This window comes from Phocoena sinus, chromosome 19 (assembly GCF_008692025.1).
Source record: "Phocoena sinus isolate mPhoSin1 chromosome 19, mPhoSin1.pri, whole genome shotgun sequence".
NCBI classification, from domain to species: domain Eukaryota; kingdom Metazoa; phylum Chordata; class Mammalia; order Artiodactyla; family Phocoenidae; genus Phocoena; species Phocoena sinus.
In genome coordinates, this window is record NC_045781.1 from 359,550 (window position 1) to 383,967 (window position 24,418).

The following is a 24,418-nucleotide window of genomic DNA, read 5'->3' on the forward strand; positions in this document are numbered from 1 at the left end:
ATGTCCAGGGCCCAGAGAGGGTGTAAGCCCTGAATCAGAGCCCCCATGGCATCCCAGTCCCGGAAGCGTGGAGGGCCTTACCCACAGAGACCAGGTGTCCAAAGGTCTCCAGCATCACGTCGTGGTACTCGGTCCTCTGTGTCAGGTCCAGCAGCCCCCACTCCTCCCTGCTGAAGTCCACAGCCACGTCCAGGAAGGTCACTGGTTCCTGCAATGTCACACACCTTGTATTTCAGCAGGAGGGTCAGAGAGTCCTTGCTGGGGACAGAAGAGAGGCTGGCGGGGACATTCTGACAGAGCTCACTGTGCTGGGATGCCCCAGCTTTGGAGGTTTGCTTGGAAACACTGACTGGGGCCTGTAAAAAGTCCAATGGGTCTACTCTCACAAAACCAGAGTCTGGGGCCCAGGCTGGAGGAAGAGCCCTACTTCACAAGGAACTACAGAGTGCCACAAACAAACCGCCTCTACCCTTTCCCCATGACTTCCCACCGGAGACCACCCCTCGGGCCAGCCTTGCACCTCCCTGGGCATACCCCATTCTGGAACAGCCCCTCCCCATGGGGACAGGGGTTGCCTGGGGGTGGGGTGGCTGCCTGGGTCGCACCGTGATGAGTCCTTTCCAAGGAGCTGACCAGCACTCCGGGAGGAAGAGGCTTCCCACCGCCCTCTGTCTGGATCTGGGAGGCATTTTGCCCAAAAGGGGCAGAGCCTGCTTGAGAAGGAAGAGGCTGGAGCCCCGGAATACAGTTGTGCCCGGAGCCTGCGCCAGCCCACTCATTACACGAGAGCTGGTAAATTCACTCCTATGCTCAAGCCAGATGTGAGCCCCGGCCAAGATCACGTAGACACCATCACTGGCTGCTCTCTAAGCCTCAGCAGTCAGCAAGACAGGGCCAGTCCTATTTCGTCTACACCCCAGCTCTGATGATTTTGAAGCAAATCCCAGGTTTTGTTTCAGTTATAAACACCCAGCTCTGCGTTTCTGAAGGATGAAGCCTCTTTTGTTCTAACTGGGATCCAGCCTTGATCTGGACGCCTGGGCCCGAGGCTGCGAACGCTTGGCCCCTCCCACTCTTCCCTCCAGATTTCCCGACTCCTGGTCACTGTGCCCTGTCGTGGTCTCCAATGACGCCACAGTCGCCGGAAGGCAGGCCTGCCCTTTACACTCAGCACTCTGAAAGGCCTGCCTGTGGGAGGCCTGCAGGGGGATGCTGGGACCAGAGAAGGAAAGGGTGACACTCCCCACTCACTCCCCACTCACCTCAGGCAGTGCCTTCACCAGCCTGGTGGCCATGTCCTCCTCCTGCTGAGCTGTGGTCTGGAGAGAGCTGGTGGGGCCCTGGGTGGGCAGTGCTGGGAAGAGACGAAAGCACAGGGTGAGGTGGGGCAAGGACAGCCCACGTCTATCTCCGGGACCCATAACTTATCGTGCCCCTCATTCTTCTCTCAAAGCCTGTGTCCAAATCCCCATGTGTATGACCACAGGGCACCACTGTCCCCACTGCGGGTCCCAGCCACTCCCCCTCCAAGGACTGTTCCGGACCCAGTCCCTCCACTGAAGTAGCTGCCTCACCTCCACACTCACCTCAGCAGCTGGCCTCACACCTTCTCCTCAGAGACAAAGACCCCATTTCCGGCCTCCACGCCCTCCACCCCTTTCTCCTTCCTTCCTGCTACACCACGGAGTGGGGAACTTCCCCTGGCCCCAGGACCAGACTCATTCCCCCAAACCCATCTTGATGCAAATTTTACCAAGTTTCTTCCACCTCAGAAAACAGCTCTGCCTGGCTTTATGGCCCCTCTTGACCATGGCTCTTTGATGTCTGACTTTCTTTATGTGTCCCCACATGGTCCTTGGGCTTCTATAATGATGACGCCACCCCGCTATCAAGGGGGACACACGATGTGACCCAGGCTGGCCCAGCAGGCTGTCGCTTCCTCCTGGCCAAAATGATTGGATCAGGGATGAACACGGGCCCCCCAGCCAGCCAATCAGAGCCAAAGGGGCATCTGTTGGAACATTTAGGAAAGAGAAATTCCATCCTGGGAGCCCCTACATGGAAACAGTGCCTTTGAGTGAAGCCATCAGAGGCCAGCAGAAGTATGATATAGCAGAGAGGACGAGTCCTGAAGATGAGTGGAGCTGCTGGGTCTAGCCATGCCTGAAGCTGGATCACCCTTGGACTTTTTCAATATATTGTCCTTCTCCCTTGGGCCACTCTGTGTAAGGCTTGTGGCAGTCATGCCCAAGAGGTTCAATGGACATGCTGACCACAAACGCAGGACTCATAGGGTTCCCTAGAAGGCCTCTTTTGTCGTCCCCTGTAACACTAATTGGTTTCATTCACCCCCAAGGTGTGAAACGGACTCACTGCCTTTCATCTCAATGAGCTCAACAACTGCCTCCCTGGCACCTATACTAGTTTCCTGGTGCTGCTGTAACAAGCTGCCATGCCAGTGGCTCAAAATAACACAAATTTGCTGTCTTACAGTTACGGAGATCAGAAGCCTGACACAGCCTCAAAGGGCTAAAATCAAAGTGTTCACAGGGCTGCATTCCTTCCGGAGGCTTCAGGGAGAACATACTCCTTGCTCCTTCCAGTTTTTAGAGGCTACGTAAAATACATAGCTCGTGACACTTTCCTTGTATCACACCTGCCTCAGTTTTCACACCTCCTATTCTGACTCTGACCCTCCTGTCTGCCTCTCATAAGGACCCTCCTGACATTGGGCCCATCCAAGTAATCCAGGATAATCCGTCCACCTCAAGATCCTTAACTTAATCACACGTGTGAAATGCCTTTTGCCACGTGAGGTTCAACGGGTTCCAATGTGGATAACTTTGGGGCCCTCACCCTGCAGACAACAGCACCCCAGACTCGGTGCCTGTGGAAGAGACCACTCCCACTGCCGCCTGCCCCTCTCCTTCCCCGCACCTGCTTCTCCAGGAAGCCCTCTTCTCTGAATCCCACCATCCAGCCTCAGATTCCCCCCTCCTCCTCAAGCACCAAAATCAATCAGTCAATCACGCATTCACTCAAGAAACATCTTCCAGGTACCCATCACAGACAGAGAAAGCAGGGTCTGCGCTCCACGGAACTCAGCTTGAAGGACATCAAGCCTCATGGAGGCTGGCTCCCAAATACGTCCCGAACCTGTGCCGTCCCCCTGGCCCACCACCACCGTTACCCTCTCTACCCCACACCATCAAACACACGTTCATTTGTCAGACTCCCGTCTTTCTTGCTAGATTGGAGGCTTGTTGAGCTCGTAAGTCCATGAGTCCTGTCTATCTCAGTCACCATTTTATCCACAGCCGCCACTGAGTGTATGATGTTAGAAGGCACACCAGGGGGCTTCCCTGGTGGCGCAGTGGTTTAAGACTCCGCGCTCCCAATGCAGGGGGCCCGGGTTCGATCCCTGGTCAGGGAACTAGATCCCACATGCATGCCACGGCTAAAAGTTCGCATGCTGTCACTAAGGAGCCCGCCTGCCACAACTAAGGAGCCCGCGAGCCGCAATTAAGGAGACAACCTGCAGCAACTAAGCCCCAGTGTAACCAAATAGTAAAATAAATAAATATTAAAAAAAAAAAAGAGAAGGCGTACCAGAAATACAACACCTGTGTGACTGATATTGATATAGCAGGGATCCCAGAGGGATGAAAATGAAGCACATTATCTGCTGGCTTCCATCAGAAATGTGTGGAGGGCTCATTAAAGAACGCAGTGCCAGGCCTCACCCAAGGGTTTCAGCAGCTCTGATGTGGGGCCTGAGACCTTCCAATTCCACAAAAGGGTCCAGAGAGGAAGCCATTCTCAGAGCCTTGGCCCAGGGGTAGTGACAGGTACGTCAGCAAGCAAGTATCTAAAGCTCTGATTCATGAACTGGGGTTGGGGGAGGCGGGGAAGCAGATGCCCTTGGTGTAGATGGAGTGGGCACCAGCCTTCCCCTACCCCTCCCAGGAAGCCTGGGGTTCCTTCGCCCCCACCCTCCAAGATGCCTTCACAGGAACTGTCGTCTCCCCACTCTTCCACTGCACTCACCTTCCTCCTCAGAGATCCAGGTCACATCCTCCACCAGGACTACTGCCTCCTGGCAGTCCACTGGGTGCTGCGACTCCACCCACATCCGGAGCTTCCCGGGCAGCGCGCCCAGGAACTGCTCCAGCACCAGCAGCTCCAACATCTGCTCCCTGGAGTGAACCTCGGGCCGCAGCCACTGGCGGCACAGCTCACGCAGCCGGGCGAGGGCTTCTCGGGGCCCTGCCACCTCCTCAAAGCGGAACCCCCGGAACCTCTGGCGAGCGGTCTCAGGGTCAGTTGGATGCTTATCCAGATGTTGAGTGGGCTCCCTGAGGATGTCTGGGCTCAGGCCCTCATCTTCAGCATAGAGGGCGCGGATCTGGGCATTCCGGGGAAGAGCCACCTCCTCGTTCAGTGTGAGGATTTCAACAACCTCGATCTTCATCAGGGGATTCCCAGCAGGAAAAGGGTGGAACTGAGGGTCCAACTGAGCCTCAGGACACTCTGTACGTCAAAAGCAGAGCAAGACAGATGGCCAAAAAATGCATGAAAAGGTGAGCAACATCGTTAACCATCAGGAAAATGCAAGTCAAAACAACTGTGAAATACAACTTCATACTCTCTAGGATGGCTATTATCAAAGATGGGTGGTAACAACTGTTAGTGAGGATGTGGGAAGACTGGAACCCTTGTGCGCTGTCAGTAGGAATACAGACTGCTACACTACTTTGCAAAACAGTCTGGCGGCTCCTCAAAAAGTTAAACACAGAGTTGTATCGTGATCCAGGAGTTTCAATCAAAGAGAATTGAAACCATGTGTCAACACAAAGACTTGTACAAGAATGTTCACAGCAGCATTATTCGTAATTGCCAAAAAGGGAAAACAACTCAAATGTCCATCAAGTGATAAATGGACAAACAAAATATGGTCTAGCTATACAGCATGGATGAACCTTGACTACATTATGCTAAGTGAAAGAAGCCAGACACAAAAGGCCCCACACTGTATAATTCCATTTATATGAAATGCCCAATATAGGCAAATATATAGAGACAGAAAGCAGATGAGTGGTTTCCAGATGGGGGAACCGAAGGGCTTTGGGGTGATGGCTAATGGATACAGGGCTTCTTCTTTGGGATGCAGAAACTGTTTTGAAGTTAGATCATACTGATGGTTGCACAGCCTTGTGAACATAGTAAAAACCACTGAATTGTATACTTTCAAAGGGTGAACTTTATGGTATATAAATTATATCTCAACATAGAAGGGAAAAAAAAGACCAAGAGATAACAAGAATTGTTATGCTGTATATGCCTGCAGCCATGAGGGGAATAGAACCTGATCCCACCTCCATGGGGGCCAAGAACAAGGATGTCTGGGAAAGGCAGGGACGCTGGGTCTTGTCATAGAGTCCACAGAGCATTTGCTGAACAGAACTCCAGGATGGTCCTGAAATGCTAAGGGAAGCTCTCTATAACTCCAAGAAGAAATGCTAATTCTAAATGACTTAGAGGTTTAAAAAAAATTAATTAAAAAAAAGTAAATAACACAGACTATGATTTATTTTTGGTTAGATTTCTGTTTTATAGAGTTTTCTTTTTGACCCCAAGCCAATAATCTCCAATCAGAACCTTCTCCTTTTTTCCACTATGAATCTTCCCACTCCCAGCCTGCCTTAGTCTCTACCAAACATAAGGGACGGTGGCTGACCACCTTGGGCTCTGAGTAAGTAGCCTCTGCATGTCCTCCTCTGAGTGGTCTTTATTTCCACAACACTCACTTCCTAGCAATGTGGTAAATGATGAAATAAAACTGGAAGACACAGGTAGTGTTTAAATACAGGTCAAGAAAATTGTGAAAGATTCCCATGTAAGCATTAACAAAATTAATATACTGGTTTTAGGGGGATTATGACACCATAGAAATGTTCCTGTCACATGAAGTAAAAAGCAGAACAGGAAATTACTATTGAATGAGTCCCCCTAAAACCGATTCCCCTGCCGAGTTTATGATTAACCTCTGTTATCCAAAACTTTATCCCCTTTCTTGTCCCTGCTGACCTCAATCCTGTGCTAACTGAACATCAATCAACCAGTGTCAGATGACCAATACTGCTGTGATTGATAACATCATTAAAGTACAAATTCAAGTTATCTCTTCACGGTAATATGAGCTAACAGATCCTGGAACCATGGACCACCTAGCCAGAGAATCCTAAACCAGAGACATGATGACTTCTGAAACCACGATTAAGTAACGTCACAAAACGATGATTAACCCTAGGCTCTCAGTTCTTCCTTTAAAACACTCCTAACTCAAAGACCAAGTTGGAGTGGATCTGAGACTTGTCTCCACGCAATAAACTCTTAGTTTGCTGCAAACTCCTGCTGTCAGAATTTGGCTTTCTATCCCTGGAGCACAGGAGCAACTTTGCTCACACTACTGTGGGAATAATTACAATTGCGTTAGAAAAAAAAAAAAAGACTCAGGAAGCGATTAGGAGCAGCGGCTCCCTGCATACGCTGCCTCTGTGCTTTTCCTCGCCGTCTGCGGCCTCCCAAGCACCTGCCACATCGGCCACCGGGCGCACTTATCAGACAGCGTGGGCTGCTGGGGAGCCGGCTTTAGCAGAGTCCGCGGAGCGCGCCCGGCCCCTCCTCCAAAGGGTGAAGCGGTGAAAAAGCCCATGCCCCACCCACCCCGACCCTGAAGCCTCACTCGCTCCTCTCAGAGCTCCAGGAGCGCGGGGCCGCGACTTCCGGCCTGGACGGAAGTGCGTCAGGCACCCGCCTCACTACAATTCCCAGGAGCCTCCACGCCACGGACTTCCGGCCCCGCCATGTTGAGGGTTTGGGTTAGCCTGAGGCCCTTGGCAGGATGGCGGCCGCTCGGCTAGAGGTGGGGCTTTCGCCTCTGGCCTCCACTCGCGTTCTCGCCCGGCCTCCCCGGCGACGGTGGACGCGTCCTGGGGCGACGCCGACGCAGCCTCCACACACACCTATCCGAGCTGCAGGTCTTCCCCGTTGGGTGACGCGGGGTGAGGGGAGCGCGGCCGCTTTCCCCGAGAGCAACGACCACCCGGATTCCCCACCCACTTTCCTCCCCCGCCCCCACACTCTTCCCCTGTCTCCTTACGGCTTTGTCTTCCGTTCTCGGAAATTCCTGACTACACACTTCGGGTCGGCGGCGGCCTCCACGGACCTCACGGGCGTCGCCCGTTGCTGGCGCGCTATCCGAGTGAGTCAGCTCGGGGTCAGGAGTCGCCCAGTGCCGGGTGGGGCCGCCCCGCCACCCCAGACTGGCCTTGGGCGCTCCAGGGTTGAAAAACAGGTCCTGGGCCATACTGTGGCTTATCGGCCGCTGCCAGTCACTTCTTTCCTACGTTTAAAGTGACTTTTTCCTTGATAAAAATCATGGCAGGCATTTGATCTCTCACTTCTAACCTCTTCCCCCCACTTCCTCCCAAATAAGGTTTTGAGTTAGTTTCATCGGGAGGCTTGCCCGCCCAATTCATATCTGCGTTATCTTGAGCATTTAGTTCCCTTCCTGTTCCTTAGGATTTCTGGAGGGTTATCCCCACCACCACCCGTCATTCTTGATTTGAAAGCTTAGTTCACTTTCACTTACAGCTCTTAAGGCTTGGTTGGAATTTCTCTCTGAGGATAACTTGGGAGATAGGAGTTTATACCAGAATCTCAGCAACACTGGCCTGAGAAGCAGCCCCCACAAGGGGTGGGCGTGGGGCTCCCTAGCGGCTCCGTGCTGGGCCACAGGCACCATTTTGAGCAATAATCATGCATGACACTTAAGAACAAACTTAATTTTCCGTATTGCTTCATAGCTTTTTAAATTCTGAAATTTCCGTTTGGTACTCCTTGGTTAATCAGAGGGATTTTTATTTAATGCTTTCTCCTTTAAAAAAACCACGTTGGGTCCTTTTTATTCCACTTCATCCCCTCCATCCCCACCCCTTCTCCTTTAATCTTGATCATGTATTTACTTCCTCTTATCCTCGGGGGCACCAGGGTGTTTTAGAATCTTGCATTGAATGCTCACTGAAAATGTTTACAGTTTTAAACTGTAGAGCCTGTCTGGGTTTGGATGTCAGGAACTCTGCCGATGTTTTTGGCGCTGAGATTCCAGTGTATCCGCCCTCCCCCTGCTGCAGCAGCCCTTCAGGCGGACACTGGTTCTGCAGTTGTCATAAAGCACCTACAGGGTGCTCTGCAGTATGTGAGATGGCCACAAGCCTCTAAACCCATGGGTAAATGTCATCCTAGGCACCTCAGTCCTCTAACCGTCTCATCTCTTGGACCACTCACCAAAACCTCTAAGGTAATCCTCACGGCTGTCCGTTCCAGAAAAGTATTCGCCCCACTTGACAGCTGTGTTTACCAGCTAACAAGGCTGAAACTGGATCCCCACCTCACTGAGGCAGGGCTGACTGACTCACCCACTTTCCCACCTACCTGCCTGGGGCTGCATAAAATTATCCCTATCAGCTGCAGCTCCAAGTACTGGCTTTCAACCCACCAGCTGAATAACCCTGGGGGGAATTTGGGCAATTTAGTCCCCTCCCCTGCAACTCCCCTATCTAGCTAGGGGGCTATTACATAAATTCACTGAGCCTTTGGGCAAGGGGCTTAATTCTTCTGGGCCTCAGTTTCCCCTAAGTCCTAAGTGATTAGGGACCCAAAGCCAGTACTGCATGAACAATAGTAAAGGCTGATGGGAGCTGCTGTTTTCTTCTTCTAATTACCGTTTTCTACTCTCATGTTCTCTCTGCTGCTCCTTTCCAGGTAAGCTGTCTCCTTCATAGTGCCCACTTTCCTAGGGAATGCGGACTGATTAACCAGGTACACTAGGGCTACCAGTCCACAAATATAATAGTAACTAATTACAATGATCTTTTACCAGCTTGTTGGGGGGCGGGGGCAGGGTCAGCTCCCCTCATCCCTGTTGCATACTCCCCTGTCCCTCTTCCTCCTTGTCCAGGATGCCCCCAGCTCTCACCCTTTCTCCTTTCCCCATCACGCTCTTCAGCTCTGCTGGGCACCCTGCTATATTGCCTTCTAAACGTGTCTCCCCCCACTGCACCACTACGGCTGCTAACTGGGTCTCGTGCATTGGAAACCCCTAGGTCAGATCCAGAGGGAGGATCTGCCAAAGCCACTTATGACGATCTTTACATCAAAGTCTTTGAATCAGTAACAGTAGCTACCATTTCATGAAAGCCCCCCAGGACCTGGGCTTTTACACCACCACAGCCCCACTAAGCAATAGCGTCCAACCTTTACACAAAAGAAATCCAAGCTGGGAGAGGATAGGAACCTGCCCAAGGCCACACACTGGGGAAGGGAGCAGCTGGGATCCAAACCCTCTTCTTTTATGCCCTTTACACCAAAGAGGGCTTCACATAGCAACTACCTTACTTTTCCTCAAACGTGCCCAAATGTGTCTTATCCAGAAGTCATTGCACTTGCCTGTCTGATAGTCTCTCCTAGCATCTCCACCTTGATCTCCTTCCCCATCCAGCTCTCAGCTCTGATGTCATCATCTCAGAGCTATCTTCCTGCCCAGTTCTAAACTAGTATTGCCCACCCATGCTTCCCCACTCCCTGATAGATACCCTATTGTTTCATTTTTCTTCATAGCACTGATTGCCACCTTAAAGTATCTGACTCACTGATTTCTCTCTCCACCTTCTCTAGAATAGCACTGCCCAGTGGAACTTTCTTTGGTGAAGGAAATGTTCTAGATCTGCACTGTCCAACACAGTAGCCATTAGCTGCAGGTGACCAGTGAACATTTGAAAGATGGCCAGTGCGACTAAGGAACTGACTGGTAAGTTCATTTTAGTCGGTTTACATTTAATTAGCCACATGTGCTAGTGGCTACTCCAGAATGAATGTAAGCCCAGTGAGACAGGGGGCCTTTCCACCCTGTTCATCGTGGTGACCCACCCCTATAACAGTACTTGGCATTTTGGCAGGTGCTCAAGCAGTATTTGTTGACACAACACAGCTACTAAGTGCCTTGGTGAACGGTTCACCAAGACATTTGGGCCTTTTAGCCGTATGTCTGGATTTACCCATATTTCAAATTTCAGGAAATCTCACTGGCACTGTGAGTGTCCCATCTGAAGTTACCATGGGAGGATGGCTGTTGCTACAAAGTTCCCATCTTTTACTTAGGAGCCTAAGCAGGCCATGGGGTAAGAGGACACTTGGTTTGCACCCCACCTGCTTCTTCCCAGACCAGCCAGGTCAGGGACTTGCATTCATGCTCCCACAGCAGCACTTCTGTGGAGGACTTACAGGACTTAAGAAAGGGACTTCACACACTTCTAGCCTTTGTAAGCTCTCAAAAGAAGTCAATGCTTTTACAGTACTTAAGTCTTCCATGGCATTCTAACATAACTTTCTCCAAATAGAGCCTGCTCGTTAACAATTTATTCTTAGGTTCCATTTCAAAAAAGTATCACTCACAAGATCTGTCCTCTATCTGTGTTAAATTGGTTACTCCTGGTATAAGCCAGAGCTGTTCGCTTCTGTGTTTTGCAGTCTGTTGCAACTGCTCAACTCTTACAACTATTTCAGAGGATTAGCTTTTTTAAAAAAGGTGTTAATTGTTACAAGCTACAAATATTTCCTCCTCTTCAATAGTTTTCTCATTTTGTGCTTTGGTGAGAACGATGCTATGTATACATTGCAGAAGAACCTGTTAACATAGCACCCTGTGTTGTCATTGAGTAGCTCATGTTCCATGGAAACTGTCTTTTAACAGGAAGCTGGAAAATATTCACTGCCTAGGTCAATATAGAAACACAACTAACTGGCCACTTTGTTCTAAGAAAAAGTTGGTTTTTACATTTCTCCTAGGACCAATTTTGCCAACTTTACACTTTTCCAGAAATCTTTCCATCTTCTTGTTGGTTCATTCCTGTACTCAACAAATAATTACTGAGCCCCTACGTTGTGGCAGGAACTGGTGACATAGCAGGAAGAAGACAGTCGTTTCCATTTTATAAGCATAGTTACCGGCAGCACCTCTAAAAATGGAAAGTCACCCTCCCACCCAGTTTCCTTCTTGGGAGATAGTTACATTCTATCAGTTTCTATATTCTCCCAATGATAACCAATTGACACATTCATACTTGGTGTGTGTATAGTTTTCAGGAAAAAAACCCATGTACATCTATATATCTTTACATATGTGAAGATATGTATGTTAAAAGATACATATTTTAAGAAATACATATTTCTTGGAGATTGTTTCATATCAGTACATAGAGCTGGCTTATTCTTTATAACAGTTGGGTAAAGTACTATAATGAGAACTACATGTATTGCTGAGTATCTGAATAGAGTTTCTTTTCCCTGTATAGGTTTTTAGTTTGCCTTTTATTTATTCTGTCTATCCAGAAAACGGGCTTTTTTTCTTCTTCATTTCTGACTCATTTATTCCTGCTTTTATCTTATTTTCCCTCAGGACTTTTGGAAGTATTTTTTCGCCAAAAAAGGTTTGAGTCAAATGCTTAGTTCATTTACTTTCCTTCTTATTCAATTAACAGTTAAAGCACTTCAGGCTTTGAAATTACTCCAGGGACTGTATCTGGACACCAGAGAGAGTGGTCCCCAGATAAAAGGATTAAGATTACGTGGTCCTAGAGAACACATAGATGGATGGTAACAGAGAACATAAAGTATTCTTGAATAAAGACTGCACAGTATGTGACCACACCCTGATAGGCTGGATTCATGCCAAAACATGTTTGATGGTCACTCAAGATTCTAGACTTTTGCACCGTCCCCAAGGATGTGACCCTCTCAAAGTTCTTTGTAGCAGTATCTTAAGATTTCCCTTTATCATCCCTTACCTACTCTCTTGTCTCAGAGCCTGGCCTAGTCTTCAGAGTCTCCTCTTTGAAGATTCCCTCTTGTCTCTTGAAAATTTTCCAACCATTTATTCTCTCAACAGTTTCCTGAGCTAGAAAGTCAGTCATTGTCCTAGCAACTGGGGACTTACAAGGGAAACTGAAACAAGGATGCGTGCTGTCACCCATGCTACTTAACATCTGTTCTAGATGTTCAGTTCAGATAGATAATAGAACCCAAACTGGAAAAACAGAATGTTTTACTATATATTTGTACAGTTGACCCTTCATGTCTGACTATACTACGCCACTTTATTTTCTTTCTAAATATGGAATGCTTCATGAATTGTATGTCATCCTTATGCAGGGGCCATGCTAATCTTATCTGTATCGTTCCAATTTTAGTATATGTGCTGCCAAAGCGAGCATTGTACTACACCATTTTATATAAGGGACTTGAGCATCTACGGATTTTGGTATCCATAGGAGTCTGAAACAGTCCCCCATGGATACCAAGGGATGGCTATCCTTACGTGATCAAAGTTTTGCAGAGTTCGCCTTCCTTATGACCTATCTGATATAAAAACAATGAGACATTTCATTTATATTATTAAGTGTGGTTCTTTTCAGTGTAAGTTTTTCTGTTGTTCTGTCAAATAAGGTAAGAGCTAAGATTAATGATTTGCCTGTGCATATTGCATTGAGAGTCTACTCTCATATGAGTCCTCTGATCTGAACACAATGAGGACTCCTACTGAAGGGCTTCTTGCCAGTGGGTTCTGTGACTCCTGAAACCTTCCTAACACTAATTATTTTCTCAGACACTCTCCAGTATGACTTCTGTGATGCTGAAAAAGAGAGCTATTCATGGAACCTTTCCATAGCAATCATGTTCCCATGATTTCAGAGTTCTCAGATGTAATTATTTGGTATAAGAATTTTTCCAAATTGAACAGAACTGGAACTTTTTGTCCAGTATGAATTCTCTCAAATCAGACTATATCAGGCCAGAAGCCTTTCGTGCTATGATTATATTCCTGAGATTTCTTCCATGTTTGAGTTCTCATGTTGAAAACTCATGATGAAAACGATTTCCTCCATTCGGGGTCTCCTGTGTGAGCTTTCTCTTAAAGGCTGAGGTGAGAATAGGCTTTCTCACACTAGTCTTGTTCTTGAAAGAATTATCCTTTGTATAAAACAATTGATTTCCTACATTCCCCACATGTTGGTTTTATATAGCCCATGTGAGTCCTCTCAGGCCAAACAAAAGATGAAATCTGGAGAAGAATTTCCTTCTCTTCCTCCCAACAAAAAAATCTTCTTGTACAAGCTATTTTTTTCTGTTGATGTTTGTACTAATTTGAGAGTTGCCACGTTCATATTTGCAGGGCTCTTCTCCTGCTTAAATTCTTAACCAGTCAAAAAAAGTTAAATATCCTTCAGGCTTTCCTACAATCATGACCTTCAAAATAGTGTCTTTATTGCTTTCCTAATGTTTAAATCTAGATTATGTCTCAAGCTTTCCACCCAAACCACACATATAGTAATACTTTCTTGAAGAACACTGAGTGAGAAGGCGGAAGATTTGAGTGCCATCAAGTATTTCTCCACATTCCTTATCTTCATAGCATCTCTTCAAATTAGTGCCTTCTTGAAGATGAATACCTGTCTTCAGCATTTATCCAGTCTCCCTTCTACTTCAACCAATGCCTATGCTGCCATTTTTACTGTCATGGAGAGCTGAAGACACATGCAAAATGAGCTGCATCAGAGAGGCCTAGCTTTCATTCAGTTCCAGTTCTCTGCACTGAGGAGGGGCACAGCTACATTAGTGCTGGGAAAAAGAGACCACTGCAGGAGATGAGAAGTTCTCTTAATAGTAAAGCAGGCCATTCCAAACACCTATGATTCCCATGTTTTTATGTACTGCCTCAAGAGGAGGTCCAGGCAGATACATTCAGCTGGCTTCACAAACCTCTACCTGGGTGTTTCTAAGTCCCCTCTCATTCATACTTCATTAACAGAACCAGTCAAGACATGGGAGAGTTCTAAAAACATTTGGATCTAGATGAAAGCTATTAGGTAGTTCTTTGTACTAGTCAACTAACTGTTTGCCTAAAATTATTTCAACATAAAAACCAAAGAAAACCTCTATTTCCACCCTTCAAAAGTCTCTGCCTTTATCAGACTTAACCATGTCAATGACTAATGCCAAAAATTCCAGGGTTGTAATATCGCTGTTATTGTATTTTTAAAATGAAATACTGATACGTTAAAAAAAACATGTATAGTAAATACATATGTTACAAAGAATAGTCACAGGAAATCCCTTGAAGCTTTCACCTATGAGCAGTTCTTGGCAGTTTCCTTTCCTTTGCTCTCTTGGGTCAATTACTCAACTAGCCCCACTGAATCCACCTACGAATGGGGAGGAGCCAGCTTCTCCCCAACCCTGCTGCTACGCTCTCAGGCCAGGTATTGCCACCTCTTCCCTAGATGCTACCACAGCCTGCTGCCTGCTTCCGTCTGTGCCCTTCCATCTTCACAGAGTGAGCTGTGAAGAGCACACCACACACGTACTCAATGAAAATCAAACCCCCTTCACAGTGGAAGCGCTGTGTGCTCTGCCAAACCTAACTTGCATGTCAGTACACCTCGGTTACCTCCTCCCAGCCCAGTGGGTGACTTTCCATTCCCAGAATGTGCCATGCCTGCTCCATTCTCACAGTAACCCCAAGTGGTGTTTGTATCTGGAAGCTCTTCCCCACCACTCTTACGTCTGCTGACTTTCTTTTCTTCAGGAATCGGCTTAAATCTCACCCCTGCATTGTCACCTGAGCAACTCTTCTAGTGTAATTCTCCATTGCTCCCTACTTTACACCATGTTCTTTTTCTTCTCAGTACTTACCACTGTTTGTGTTTACACAGTTATATCTATGTAGTTTGTTTGTAGAAGGCTGTCATCTATTAGACTAAGGAGTCTACAATGGCTGGGATTATGTTAGGTCTTTGGCTTACTACCTAAGTGTACAGTTTTTTGTTTTTTGTTTGTTTTTATATTGCATAGGACACAAGAGGCCTTCCACAAATATTTGTGAAGTAAAGGGGAAGTAGTGGAGGAAAAAAAATCACGTAATGGACTCTTTGTGACACAGCAGAAACGTGTTAAGCACCTATCACCTCAGGCCTAGCCTGCAATTGTCCTGGTAAGCCTCCCTGCACAAGGTCTCTCGTTCTGGAGCACCACCCCTAAATCTCCTGTCACCTGTCAAGCCAGCTCCCCTGAGATGTGCAGAACCATAGGCGCCCAATGCCCCCCCGACAGCAGCTAGATTTAGGAAACGACTAGACCATCCAGAATTGCATGGCTGGGAGGTTTGCCCACATGGGACTTAAGTTCCAGAGAGGATGAGACACAGACCTAAGCCAGAGCCACAAAGATGGGAAGACACCTTAGGAAGCTGGATCAGCCGGGGGGAACAGAAACCATGTTGGGTGAATACAAAGTGCTTGTGTTGCTGGGGACCTTCCAGGTAAGGTTTGGTTTAGTGACCTGTGCTCATGGTTAAAAGGGAGGTTTTTACTGTAGAGAATGAAAGGAATGACGTGAATACGGAAAAGAAAAAATATTAATGTTGAGCCATCAGGCTAACAAAGGAGTCCAGGAAAGGGGGACGAAGAGTCAGTGAAGACTCTAGTCTATGTTGTGGCAAACAGAAGGTCATCACCAAAGATGGGGCCAGGTGCAGGCTTCACAGCTGAAGACTGCCAGGTTGCTCCGAAGCCACTTTCATGAGAGCAGAGAACAAAGGCGGGGAGAACACCCAAAGTTCTCCTTATAAAGCCAGTACACTCTGATACAGAAGCGTTCAAAAATAACAAACAAAAAGAAGAAAACCACCTACATCCCCAACCTAATTTATGAATATTGATGCAAAAACCGTAAAAAAATAAGTTAACAGACACCAGCAACACATTACAACAAGGGCACTTCTATGATTATGTCACTGTTAATTGTTCAAATGAGAAAATCCCCATGGTCACTTTGGAGGGGGGAAATTGGGGCTATTACTAATTTTCATTTATTAGAAAGGGTGAGGTGACTATTTCTTTATCCAGATAAAAACTGATTTGAATCACAGAATCCAGCAGCATGCTTGTCAAAACCTAGAGACTTGCCCTTTTAAGTCTAAGACCGGATACTCAAATCAGCACACTCTCAGCCCAGTGTTTTGGAAGTACCAGATATGATGAATGCAATTACATGATCGTGCAAATGAAGTAAAATAATACAACTGCCTCCTCCTTTATACTTGCCAGTAAGATGACTTTGTACTGAGAAAATCAGTGAGACTCTAACAAAACTGTTACAAATAATAAGAGAATTTAGCAGCATGACAGGTTCATCTGCAACAACTAAGGAAGACTGCAAGGGATGATTAACCTGAGATTAACAGCAACTACAGTGAACTCCCAGCAGCACTTGGAAGGCCTGACTAGCACAGTGAGGTAAGCACATCCCTCTGTACACCTGTGCCAAAACTCAACTGACACCAGTTCTGCATCAAGGAATGTCTGAATCCAATCAAATGTAAGACACGTTCTAACAAGATTTTCTCAATGAATCCTGACAAGCTGATGGTGAGGGTTCATTTGGTTGAAAACAGATGTGTTGTTTTTTTTAAATAATGAGAGGAACTACCATTTATCCAAGTTTGTTGTAAAGTTACAATAAGTACAGCAATATGGTGTTTACTCAGACACTGACAGAGACCATGGGAGCATAAGGGGCCAAGAAGGCCTGCACATGGTGATGACTATGGGAATTAAGTCTGATAAAGATGGCGTTTCCAATAATGAGAAGAACCAAGTCAGAAAACGGTGTTGAAAAAACTTGTGCCCCACATCATATACACAAGGAAACCCAGTTATAGGAAACAGCTACCCCCCCCAACAAAAATACCAGAATTGACAAAAGTATTTGTACAACCTGCCTATGTATGTATGACATGAAACCTAGAATAGGAGTAAAGACAGATTTGAAAGAGAAAATACCTGAAATCATAAAACTTCTTTATGGAGACTAAATAAAGGTAAAAGATAAATGTTGGGGCTTCCCTGGTGGCGCAGTGGTTGAGAATCTGCCTGCTAGTGCAGGGGACACGGGTTCGAGGCCTGGTCCGGGAAGATCCCACATGCCGCGGGGCAACTAGGCCCGTGAGCCACGGCTACTGAGCCTGCGTGTCTGGAGCCTGTGCTCCACAAGAAGAGAGGCTGCGATAGTGAGAGGCCCGCACACTGCGATGAAGAGTGGCCCCCGCTTGCCACAACTAGAGAAAGCCCTCGCACATAAATGAAGACCCAACACAGCCATAAATAAATAAATAAAAAGGCCAAGCATTTGAAGCCCTTTAAAAAAAAAATGTTGGACTGGTATTTGCAGTATTAACATCCATAACATATCGTATATAGAGTCCTCCTGACCACACACACACAAAAGACAAACCAAATAGGAAAAGGGAAAATACATAAACTAACAAAAGCAAAAATACAAATGATCTGTAAACTTATGAAAATACGTGCAACTTCATGAGGGAAATATGAACTAAACATATCTTTTCCCATCAGATCTGAAAATCTTAAAAGAGGACTATAAATTGCTGGTATCTTATGAAAAGGAAAAGCTCTCATGTTCTTGAGCAGCTATATGTATTTTAAAAGATCTTAGCAGTTTGTTGCTACCAGATTTTTTCACTTACATCTTGGTTGATTCTAAGTTCCATTTCTAGAAATCCTTACCTACAAAAAACCAACTTGAGTGCAAAAAAAAGTATGCAAGGAAGTTTTTTGCAACAACTTGAATGTCCATCAAGAGTGAAAAAATCAGGGCATCCCTGGTGGTGCAGTGGTTAAGAGTCTGCCTGCCGATGCAGGGGACACGGGTTCGTGCCCCAGTCCGGGAAGATCCCACATGCCGTGGAGCAGCTGGGCCCGTATGCCATGGCCACTGAGCCTGCGCGTCCAGAGCCTGTGCTCCGCAACGGGAGAGGCCACAACAGTAAGAGGCCCGCGTACCGCAAAAAACAAAGTAAAAAAATCAAATGTGGACTACACTTGCATTTGTTAAAATGAATGATGGAGGCCTGTCTGCACTGAGTATGGAAACACCTCCCAAAACAGACATATATCCATAAATGTAAACGTATCTAAAAAATCTAGCCAGAGACACACACCAGTTACTGGAGATGACAGGATGGAAGGGTAGTTAGACAATGAGTGAAGCAGGCTGAGGGAGCCCCTGTTGCCAGCGTGGCACCGGCAACAGGTTCATGTTCATGTTCAACCAAGCAGTACACCCTGATTCTGAAGCCAGGGGAAAATACAGGGCTTGATTCAGCATGTCTGCAGCTACACATCACAACACCCCACTGGGGGTTTTCCCCATCCACCTCCTTTTCTAATACACTAGTTCCTCACTAACCAGGACTCCCGTGCCAGGACTCCCATGTGCCTGGTTCTCACCTGAAAAGGTGTCTCGAGGAATTCCTCTCTCCACCGACCAGAGCTCTTCCTCCTCCTCTAACTGAGATACCACATCTGGCTTGGAAAGCTGATGTTCTGCCCAAGGGAAAAGAGACAGTGCTTGGGGCGGGGGTCTGTGTTTGGGAGAAAATACTTTCCTGCTGTAGCAATTCTGTCCCTGTGTTCTCCCCTGCTAGGGCATGACTTCTGGTCTAGGGCAGTGTTAATAACCCTACCCATCCCACTTGCCAGCTGCTTGCTTTTCTGGACTCCTTTGCCAGTAAAGGAGGCACTGGGACCTGGTTTTGGCCAGCAAGACACAAAGGGAAGTTTGTCAGCTGGGGGCCTAAGGCATTTTTTTTTTTCTTTGTAAGTATGACAGCTGTAGAAAGAGAACTAGCCAGGGTTGCCGTCTCTCCTTTCTGCCTTGAACGTGGACATGATGCTTGGCATCACGGCTATGCATATACTGACATAAGAATGGAAAACTTCACACTAACCACGGAGAGATGGAAAGGATCAGGGTCTCTGATGATACTCCTGAGCTGTCAGACACAGACACCACGTCCTGAAATTCTTGTTACAAACACAGTAAACATCCACTGTGGCAGCTGGAAACATTCCTGATAGACCCACCTCCCTGGTATTTAACGCCTCTAACGGATGGACTAGGTAAAGCTTCAGAAGTTATATGTGAAATTGCCCTTTTCCAATGGGTACAAAGTAAAACCCTCTCCCTCAGGCTCCAGGGCCTTGACACTTGAACTCGGATCCCTGCAGGCTGAGCCGAAGCAGACACACACTTCAGAGGCACCACATTCGTGCTGCAAAGCGCAGATCTTTATTGACACAGAGGCCATCCTTACCCACTGAGACAAGGTTCCTGTAGTTCTCCAGCAACACCTCCCTGTACAGGGACTTCTGTTCGAGGTCCAGCATTCCCCACTCATCCGGGGTAAAACCCAGGGTCACATCTTCAAAGGTCACTGGTTCCTAAAACCCACAGGTGCGTGTTCAGCCAGGGCCTGTTGTCACCCATGCTGACAGGAAGGGGAGGCTGACTGAGCACATGCAGGCACAATCAACACGGTGACCTGAGCATTCCAGGTGTGTCTCATCATGAGTTCCTGCATTTGTCTGAAACGGCAAACCCAAGCTTGACCCTATCAGGTCACAGCAAGGAAGACAACCCATGAGGCTGGAGAAGGTTTTTCATTCTCTGAAAACCTCTCCATTTTTTATTGACCTGGGGATTCCAACATTTGTATCAGTGTGTATACCTCCTGCTAGGAGATTGTGTGAGCTGAATGATCAAACCCCAGCCTTCAGCCCCCACCCACTTCCCATACTGCTTCTACTTCCTTCACCTGTCAAGGATTCATCCTCAGCTCTCTTCTCTCAGGGACTAAGCTCTAATGCCAAAGTACTGTTTAAATACAAGCCTGATCCCTGCTTAGACCTGACAATGCATACCCCCACCCACCCCCAGTTTAAACGGTAAATTAGTATCCCCCATACTTGGACCTCTATTCTAACCACTCCCTTGGAAAGTAACTTGTTATCCCTCCACTCACTAGGGTCTCTTCTTCCCATCCACTCCCCCTCCCCTTCCCCTTCCCGAGATGCTACGGGGCCCGGGGGCGTCTCAGGGAAGGTGGTGTCCCACCATCAGCCCGCCACCCCCGCTCCCAAATCCAGGGGTAGACTCAGAAACTCATAAAGAAGCCTCTACTCACACGGAACCAGGCCGTCGGAAGCCCGGTGGCCATACCTTCCTCTTCCTCAACGTGTCTCGTGGGAGTGGGCAGAGTCCTGAGAAGGTCGAATTTGGGAGGTGGGAGGGGCATGAGTGCTACGCCAAGGCCCCCCGCCCCCCTCGGCCCAACCAACAGGAAATGACAAGTCCATTCCCCACCTCGGAAGACGCCCTAAAGGAATGTCTCCACCTGCTCTTGAACACGCAAAGGGGCGGTTTCCCACCTTCCTCACCGAGAGGGAATCGCCCACCGCCCCCGTCTGCCCGCAAGCGCCGGGAGGGGGTGGCCCCGCCCCGCGTCCTCTGGGCCCCGAGTCCCCGACTCCCACTGCCCCTAAAGGCCACACGGCGGAAGGACGGCAGGCGAGGCTGGCTCTGGGCTGCCACGATTGGTATGGTACGGGCCGCTGCTCGGCGCTCCCCGCGGAGCGGCCCTAGAACTGAGCCCCCGACGGGCGCAAGTTTCCCGCCGCACTCACCCCGCGCGCGGCGCACAATGGCGCCCGTCGGCCCGCGGCGAAGTGCGTCAGCGCGCCGGCCTGGACTACAACTCCCAGGCATCCCCGCGGTGCGCCCCACCTAGCGGGCGGCGGCCATCTTGGCCGGCCAACTCGGGGCAGCAGGCGAAGCCAAGGCGGGGGAGAGCGCCCTCGGCAGTCCCGCTGGGCAGGAGGAGGCCTTGGGAGGGGCAAGTCAGGCCGCTGGGCCCCAGCACCTGGGTGGGCGACGACTCAGGCCGGGAGGGATCCACACCCTGCCGCGAGGGCTGCTAACGCGTGGGACCGGCCGGAAGTGGAGAAAGGGACGCTTGGGAGGGGCAGGGCCGGAAGTGCCGAGGGGCGGGGCGAGCTTCTGCTCACACCCAACGTAGGGGGAGGCGAGGCGGGCCGGAAGTGCGGAGGGGCGGGGCTAAAGTCTTGCCAAGTTCTGGGAAGAGGGCGGTGCTAAAGGTGCGTCCACGTCTAATGGAGAGGAAAAAGGGGCGGGTTGGGAGGGTGGGAAATGTTCTGGAGACGGGACTGAAATCAGCCAGAGGTCCTGGGCGGAAAATAGGGACGGGCCTGCCCCAAAGTGTGCAGAGGTTGAGACTAAATGTCCTCCAGGCCCAGGGAGGGGAGTGGGGGTCAGGGCTGTCTACTCAAGTTGTGCGAAGGGCAGGGTTAAGTGGACCCAAGACACAGGGATGGGGGCGTGGCTGTTGTCTACGGTAAACCAGAGCTAGACGGAAGTTAAAGCGGTGAAAGTAGATTTTATTCAATAAACTATTGCAACCGGGGAAGGGAGACTCCAGTGTAGAACTCAGATCAGTTCTGAATACAACCAGAATAAGTGGGGATTTATGGCCTAGGATTGGGGGAGTGGGATACTGGTGGATAGAAAATGAAGAAAAGGAGACATCAAGTCTGGGGGGATTCTGGCTGAACCAAGATAATAGGCTTTTTTACTGAAGGCAGGCCCAGGTGATGGGATATCACCTGGGATAGAGAGTGGGGATGAGGAGTTTGATCAGATATCAAGAGTAAGGAATTCGTGATAAACTGACTTAGGATTCTTGCTAAAATGGGATTCTACGAGGAAGTACACGTATGGGGCTTACTGGGGAGAAAGTTCAGGGTAGCCTGTCTGATGTTTGGTTAAGCAAAGAATCAGGGAGTTGGAGTGGGCTGGACAGGATTCTCTACCCCGTGTCCTCTTCTATGAGCGAGATGCCCGTATCTAGGAAATGGGAGAAGTCTTTCGCTGCCCAGGACCCGGTGTGTGCTCTTCTTCCTTGAACCCAGCCCACTCTCATCTTTCTTGGGAGCCCAGGACAAATTATTTTCATGTCTTCCTCAGAGTCCAGTATTTGGTGTCCTTTCATCTTCCTTAGGTTCCAGGGCCCGGGCTCTGATGTCCTCTCTCCTCCTTGGTGCTTGGGGCTCTCTTATCCTCCTCTGACCCAGGGTTCAGTGTACTCTTTCTCCCCTTCCTTGGGGTTTCCTAGCAGGTTTCAGCAGCCCTGTGCCTCTGTTTGGATCATCCTGTCCACTGCATGCTAAACTTGTTCCAGGAGTTGTTAATTTCTATGGCCACTGTGGAGAATATCCACGTGCAGGCTGCACATTGTTCATCTTATTTGTTGCAGTTAAGACAGTATATCTGTTGACTTTTGCATATTAGTATTTAGAGCCTATGCAGATGTCTTTACTTCTAACAGCACTTCCCTGGATTTTACTTGGCTGTTGATAAAACAACATCCCATTCATTAAATAATTCAGGCCTCTTTTCCATACTTTGACTTTAAAAAAATTGATGTTCTATAGCCCTAGGTAGTATGACTGGGCAATTAATTAGCCATATTATTGTTTTGTTTTGGATGTGACTAGAGATGCTTCCAGTGATTCACCTTCAAGTTTGATGGAGGCCTTAACATCTTAAGAAAGAAAGCCTTCTTGGAAGTTCAGTTTTTTTCTGTTTGTATGGTATAGAATAAAAACATGATTTTAGGTTAAATAGTGTTTTTAAATAAGTATAGTATTTGAGATTGATTCATGAAACCCACTTGAATACAACTTTTAATAATGAATTGCTTCATGTTCTTTTTTCATTTAGCAAATTAATCATACTATTTAATTTACTGTAATCTGATTACATTAAAAAGACATTTCTGAACAAATGTTAACTATTTTGCATGTAAAATGTCAAAAATGTTATGCATCCTGTTTGCATACAGGACCCTAATCCTTTGTTCTAAGCCTTCAGGGCCAGAAGTATTTTAGAATTCATAAGCATTTGGATTTTAGCAGTATAGTAAGGTACATACACTGCGCAGTATGCAACATCCCAACAGGTCTGGGGCAGCGTCTGGGTGTATCTGTGTGAAAATATATGAGGAGTCCCACTAAGTTAGACAGAAACAAAGTGTAAATAGCCGTGTTAGTTCAGGTAAATTTTGCAGGGACATAATAGGGGGAAGAAGCTTTTCATTAGAAAACATTTTAGAATTTAGAATTGCAGAAAAGGCATTGTGGATCATTTATGAACATTGCTGGATTAGCAGTAATAATCGTTTCATTCAATTGCAAAGTTTAATTTGCCCTTTTCCTCTCTTAGTATAGTCTGACAAACATGTTTATTGAGATGCTGAATTGTTGAAGTATATTAACATTCTTTCATATGCTTTTTAAAATCAGTAGTCCACTATTGGTTTAATTTAAACAATATATGACTAAGAATAAGAGATATAAAACTATATATTGAGCAAATCACTATGGTAGCTGGTGGCATTCAATCGACTGAATCATGGACCTACAATCTGATCTCCATTCACCGTTATTATTTCATCACACATAGCATCTCAAAGTGTTCCATGTGAAGGGGAACACTTTAAAAGTCATTAAAAAAGCAAGAAAATGAAGAAAGATGTATATTTTCTTCTTTGAAACATGAGCCTCTAGGACACTTCTCAACTCCTCAGCTTAAGAACTTCAGGTTAGAGAAGGAGGAATAAATTAATCAGCATTTTACCTGTAAATTATTAGTATCATAACTATTTCCTGAAAATAGGCTTTGGGGTCTATTTAATACTGCTACACATTTGTTCGTCACCTGTTCTCCCACACACCAAGAATAAGTTCAAAAATCACGATAATCCAGACAGGATGTAGCACGTGGGGGAAAGGTGAAGAACCTGAGCTCTGAGCAGAGACAGACCACGTACAGCTTCCAGAAAGTGATCTCTTTCAAAAAGGAGTGTAAGAAGTCCACAGAATACTGGATAAACCAGCAAGTTGACTTTGGAATAATCCAGTTCAAAGCTTTGTACCCTGTATCCTATAGGGTGTGTTTAGCTGTAAATAACTGAAAATCCAACTACCATAAATAAACACCATTTCCTCACTGAAATGAATGTCTACAAGTAGGAGCTTCCTGGTACTCATTAAGCCACCAGTGTCATCCAGGACCAGGCTCCTACTTTCCCTCTTGGTATCATCAAGTGTAGGAGTGTCTCATCCTTTGGCCACTAGGATGTAGACAAGGGATAAGCCAGCAACCTGCTTACTGCTGGTCCTGAATACAACCCATTTCAATATTTCTCTCTGCCTTAGGAAATTGACCTTTTCCTCTCTGATGAAAATTGACCCCCATCTTTCTTCATTCTCTTGTTTATTCACTCCTCTGTTCAATAACCATGGATTGATATACACATCCAGAACAGAAGGATATCTGCTTTCAGCAATCTGAAGTTTAAGATTTC

General features: G+C 47.3%; 1 protein-coding gene, 1 long non-coding RNA gene and 1 other non-coding gene across 9 annotated transcripts in view; 1 reads left to right on the forward strand and 2 right to left on the reverse strand.

The window, feature by feature from the left end:
- ZNF274 (zinc finger protein 274) overlaps window positions 1-20,989 on the reverse strand; it is a 74,896-nt gene extending 53,907 nt beyond the window's left edge. The window contains exons 1-7 of one of the 3 annotated variants that reach the window (XM_032614898.1): window positions 20,897-20,989; window positions 20,162-20,237; window positions 19,292-19,418; window positions 18,426-18,521; window positions 4,048-4,530; window positions 1,263-1,354; window positions 82-208 (exon numbers count right to left, since the gene is read on the reverse strand). In XM_032614898.1, coding sequence (XP_032470789.1) covers window positions 82-208; window positions 1,263-1,354; window positions 4,048-4,530; window positions 18,426-18,521; window positions 19,292-19,418; window positions 20,162-20,194 — 958 coding nt within the window. In that variant the 5' untranslated portion in view covers window positions 20,195-20,237; window positions 20,897-20,989. Of the gene's footprint in view, window positions 1-81; window positions 209-1,262; window positions 1,355-4,047; window positions 4,531-7,162; window positions 7,279-18,425; window positions 18,522-19,291; window positions 19,419-20,161; window positions 20,238-20,660 lie in introns of those variants that run through there. The other 2 variants (XM_032614899.1, XM_032614901.1) reach the window with 2 other exon arrangements.
- LOC116744827 lies at window positions 6,757-17,124 on the forward strand. 5 transcript variants are annotated; one of them, XR_004347155.1, is made up of 3 exons: window positions 6,757-7,064; window positions 9,739-9,871; window positions 10,137-17,124. It is a non-coding gene; the product is annotated as an uncharacterized LOC116744827 (long non-coding RNA). The 5 variants fall into 5 exon arrangements; XR_004347156.1 differs by having other exon boundaries at window positions 14,971-17,124; XR_004347159.1 differs by having other exon boundaries at window positions 6,757-7,040.
- Window positions 12,227-12,332, reverse strand: LOC116744870. Its single transcript, XR_004347198.1, has one exon. It is a non-coding gene; the product is annotated as a U6 spliceosomal RNA (small nuclear RNA).
- Window positions 20,990-24,418: the final 3,429 nt, after the last annotated feature.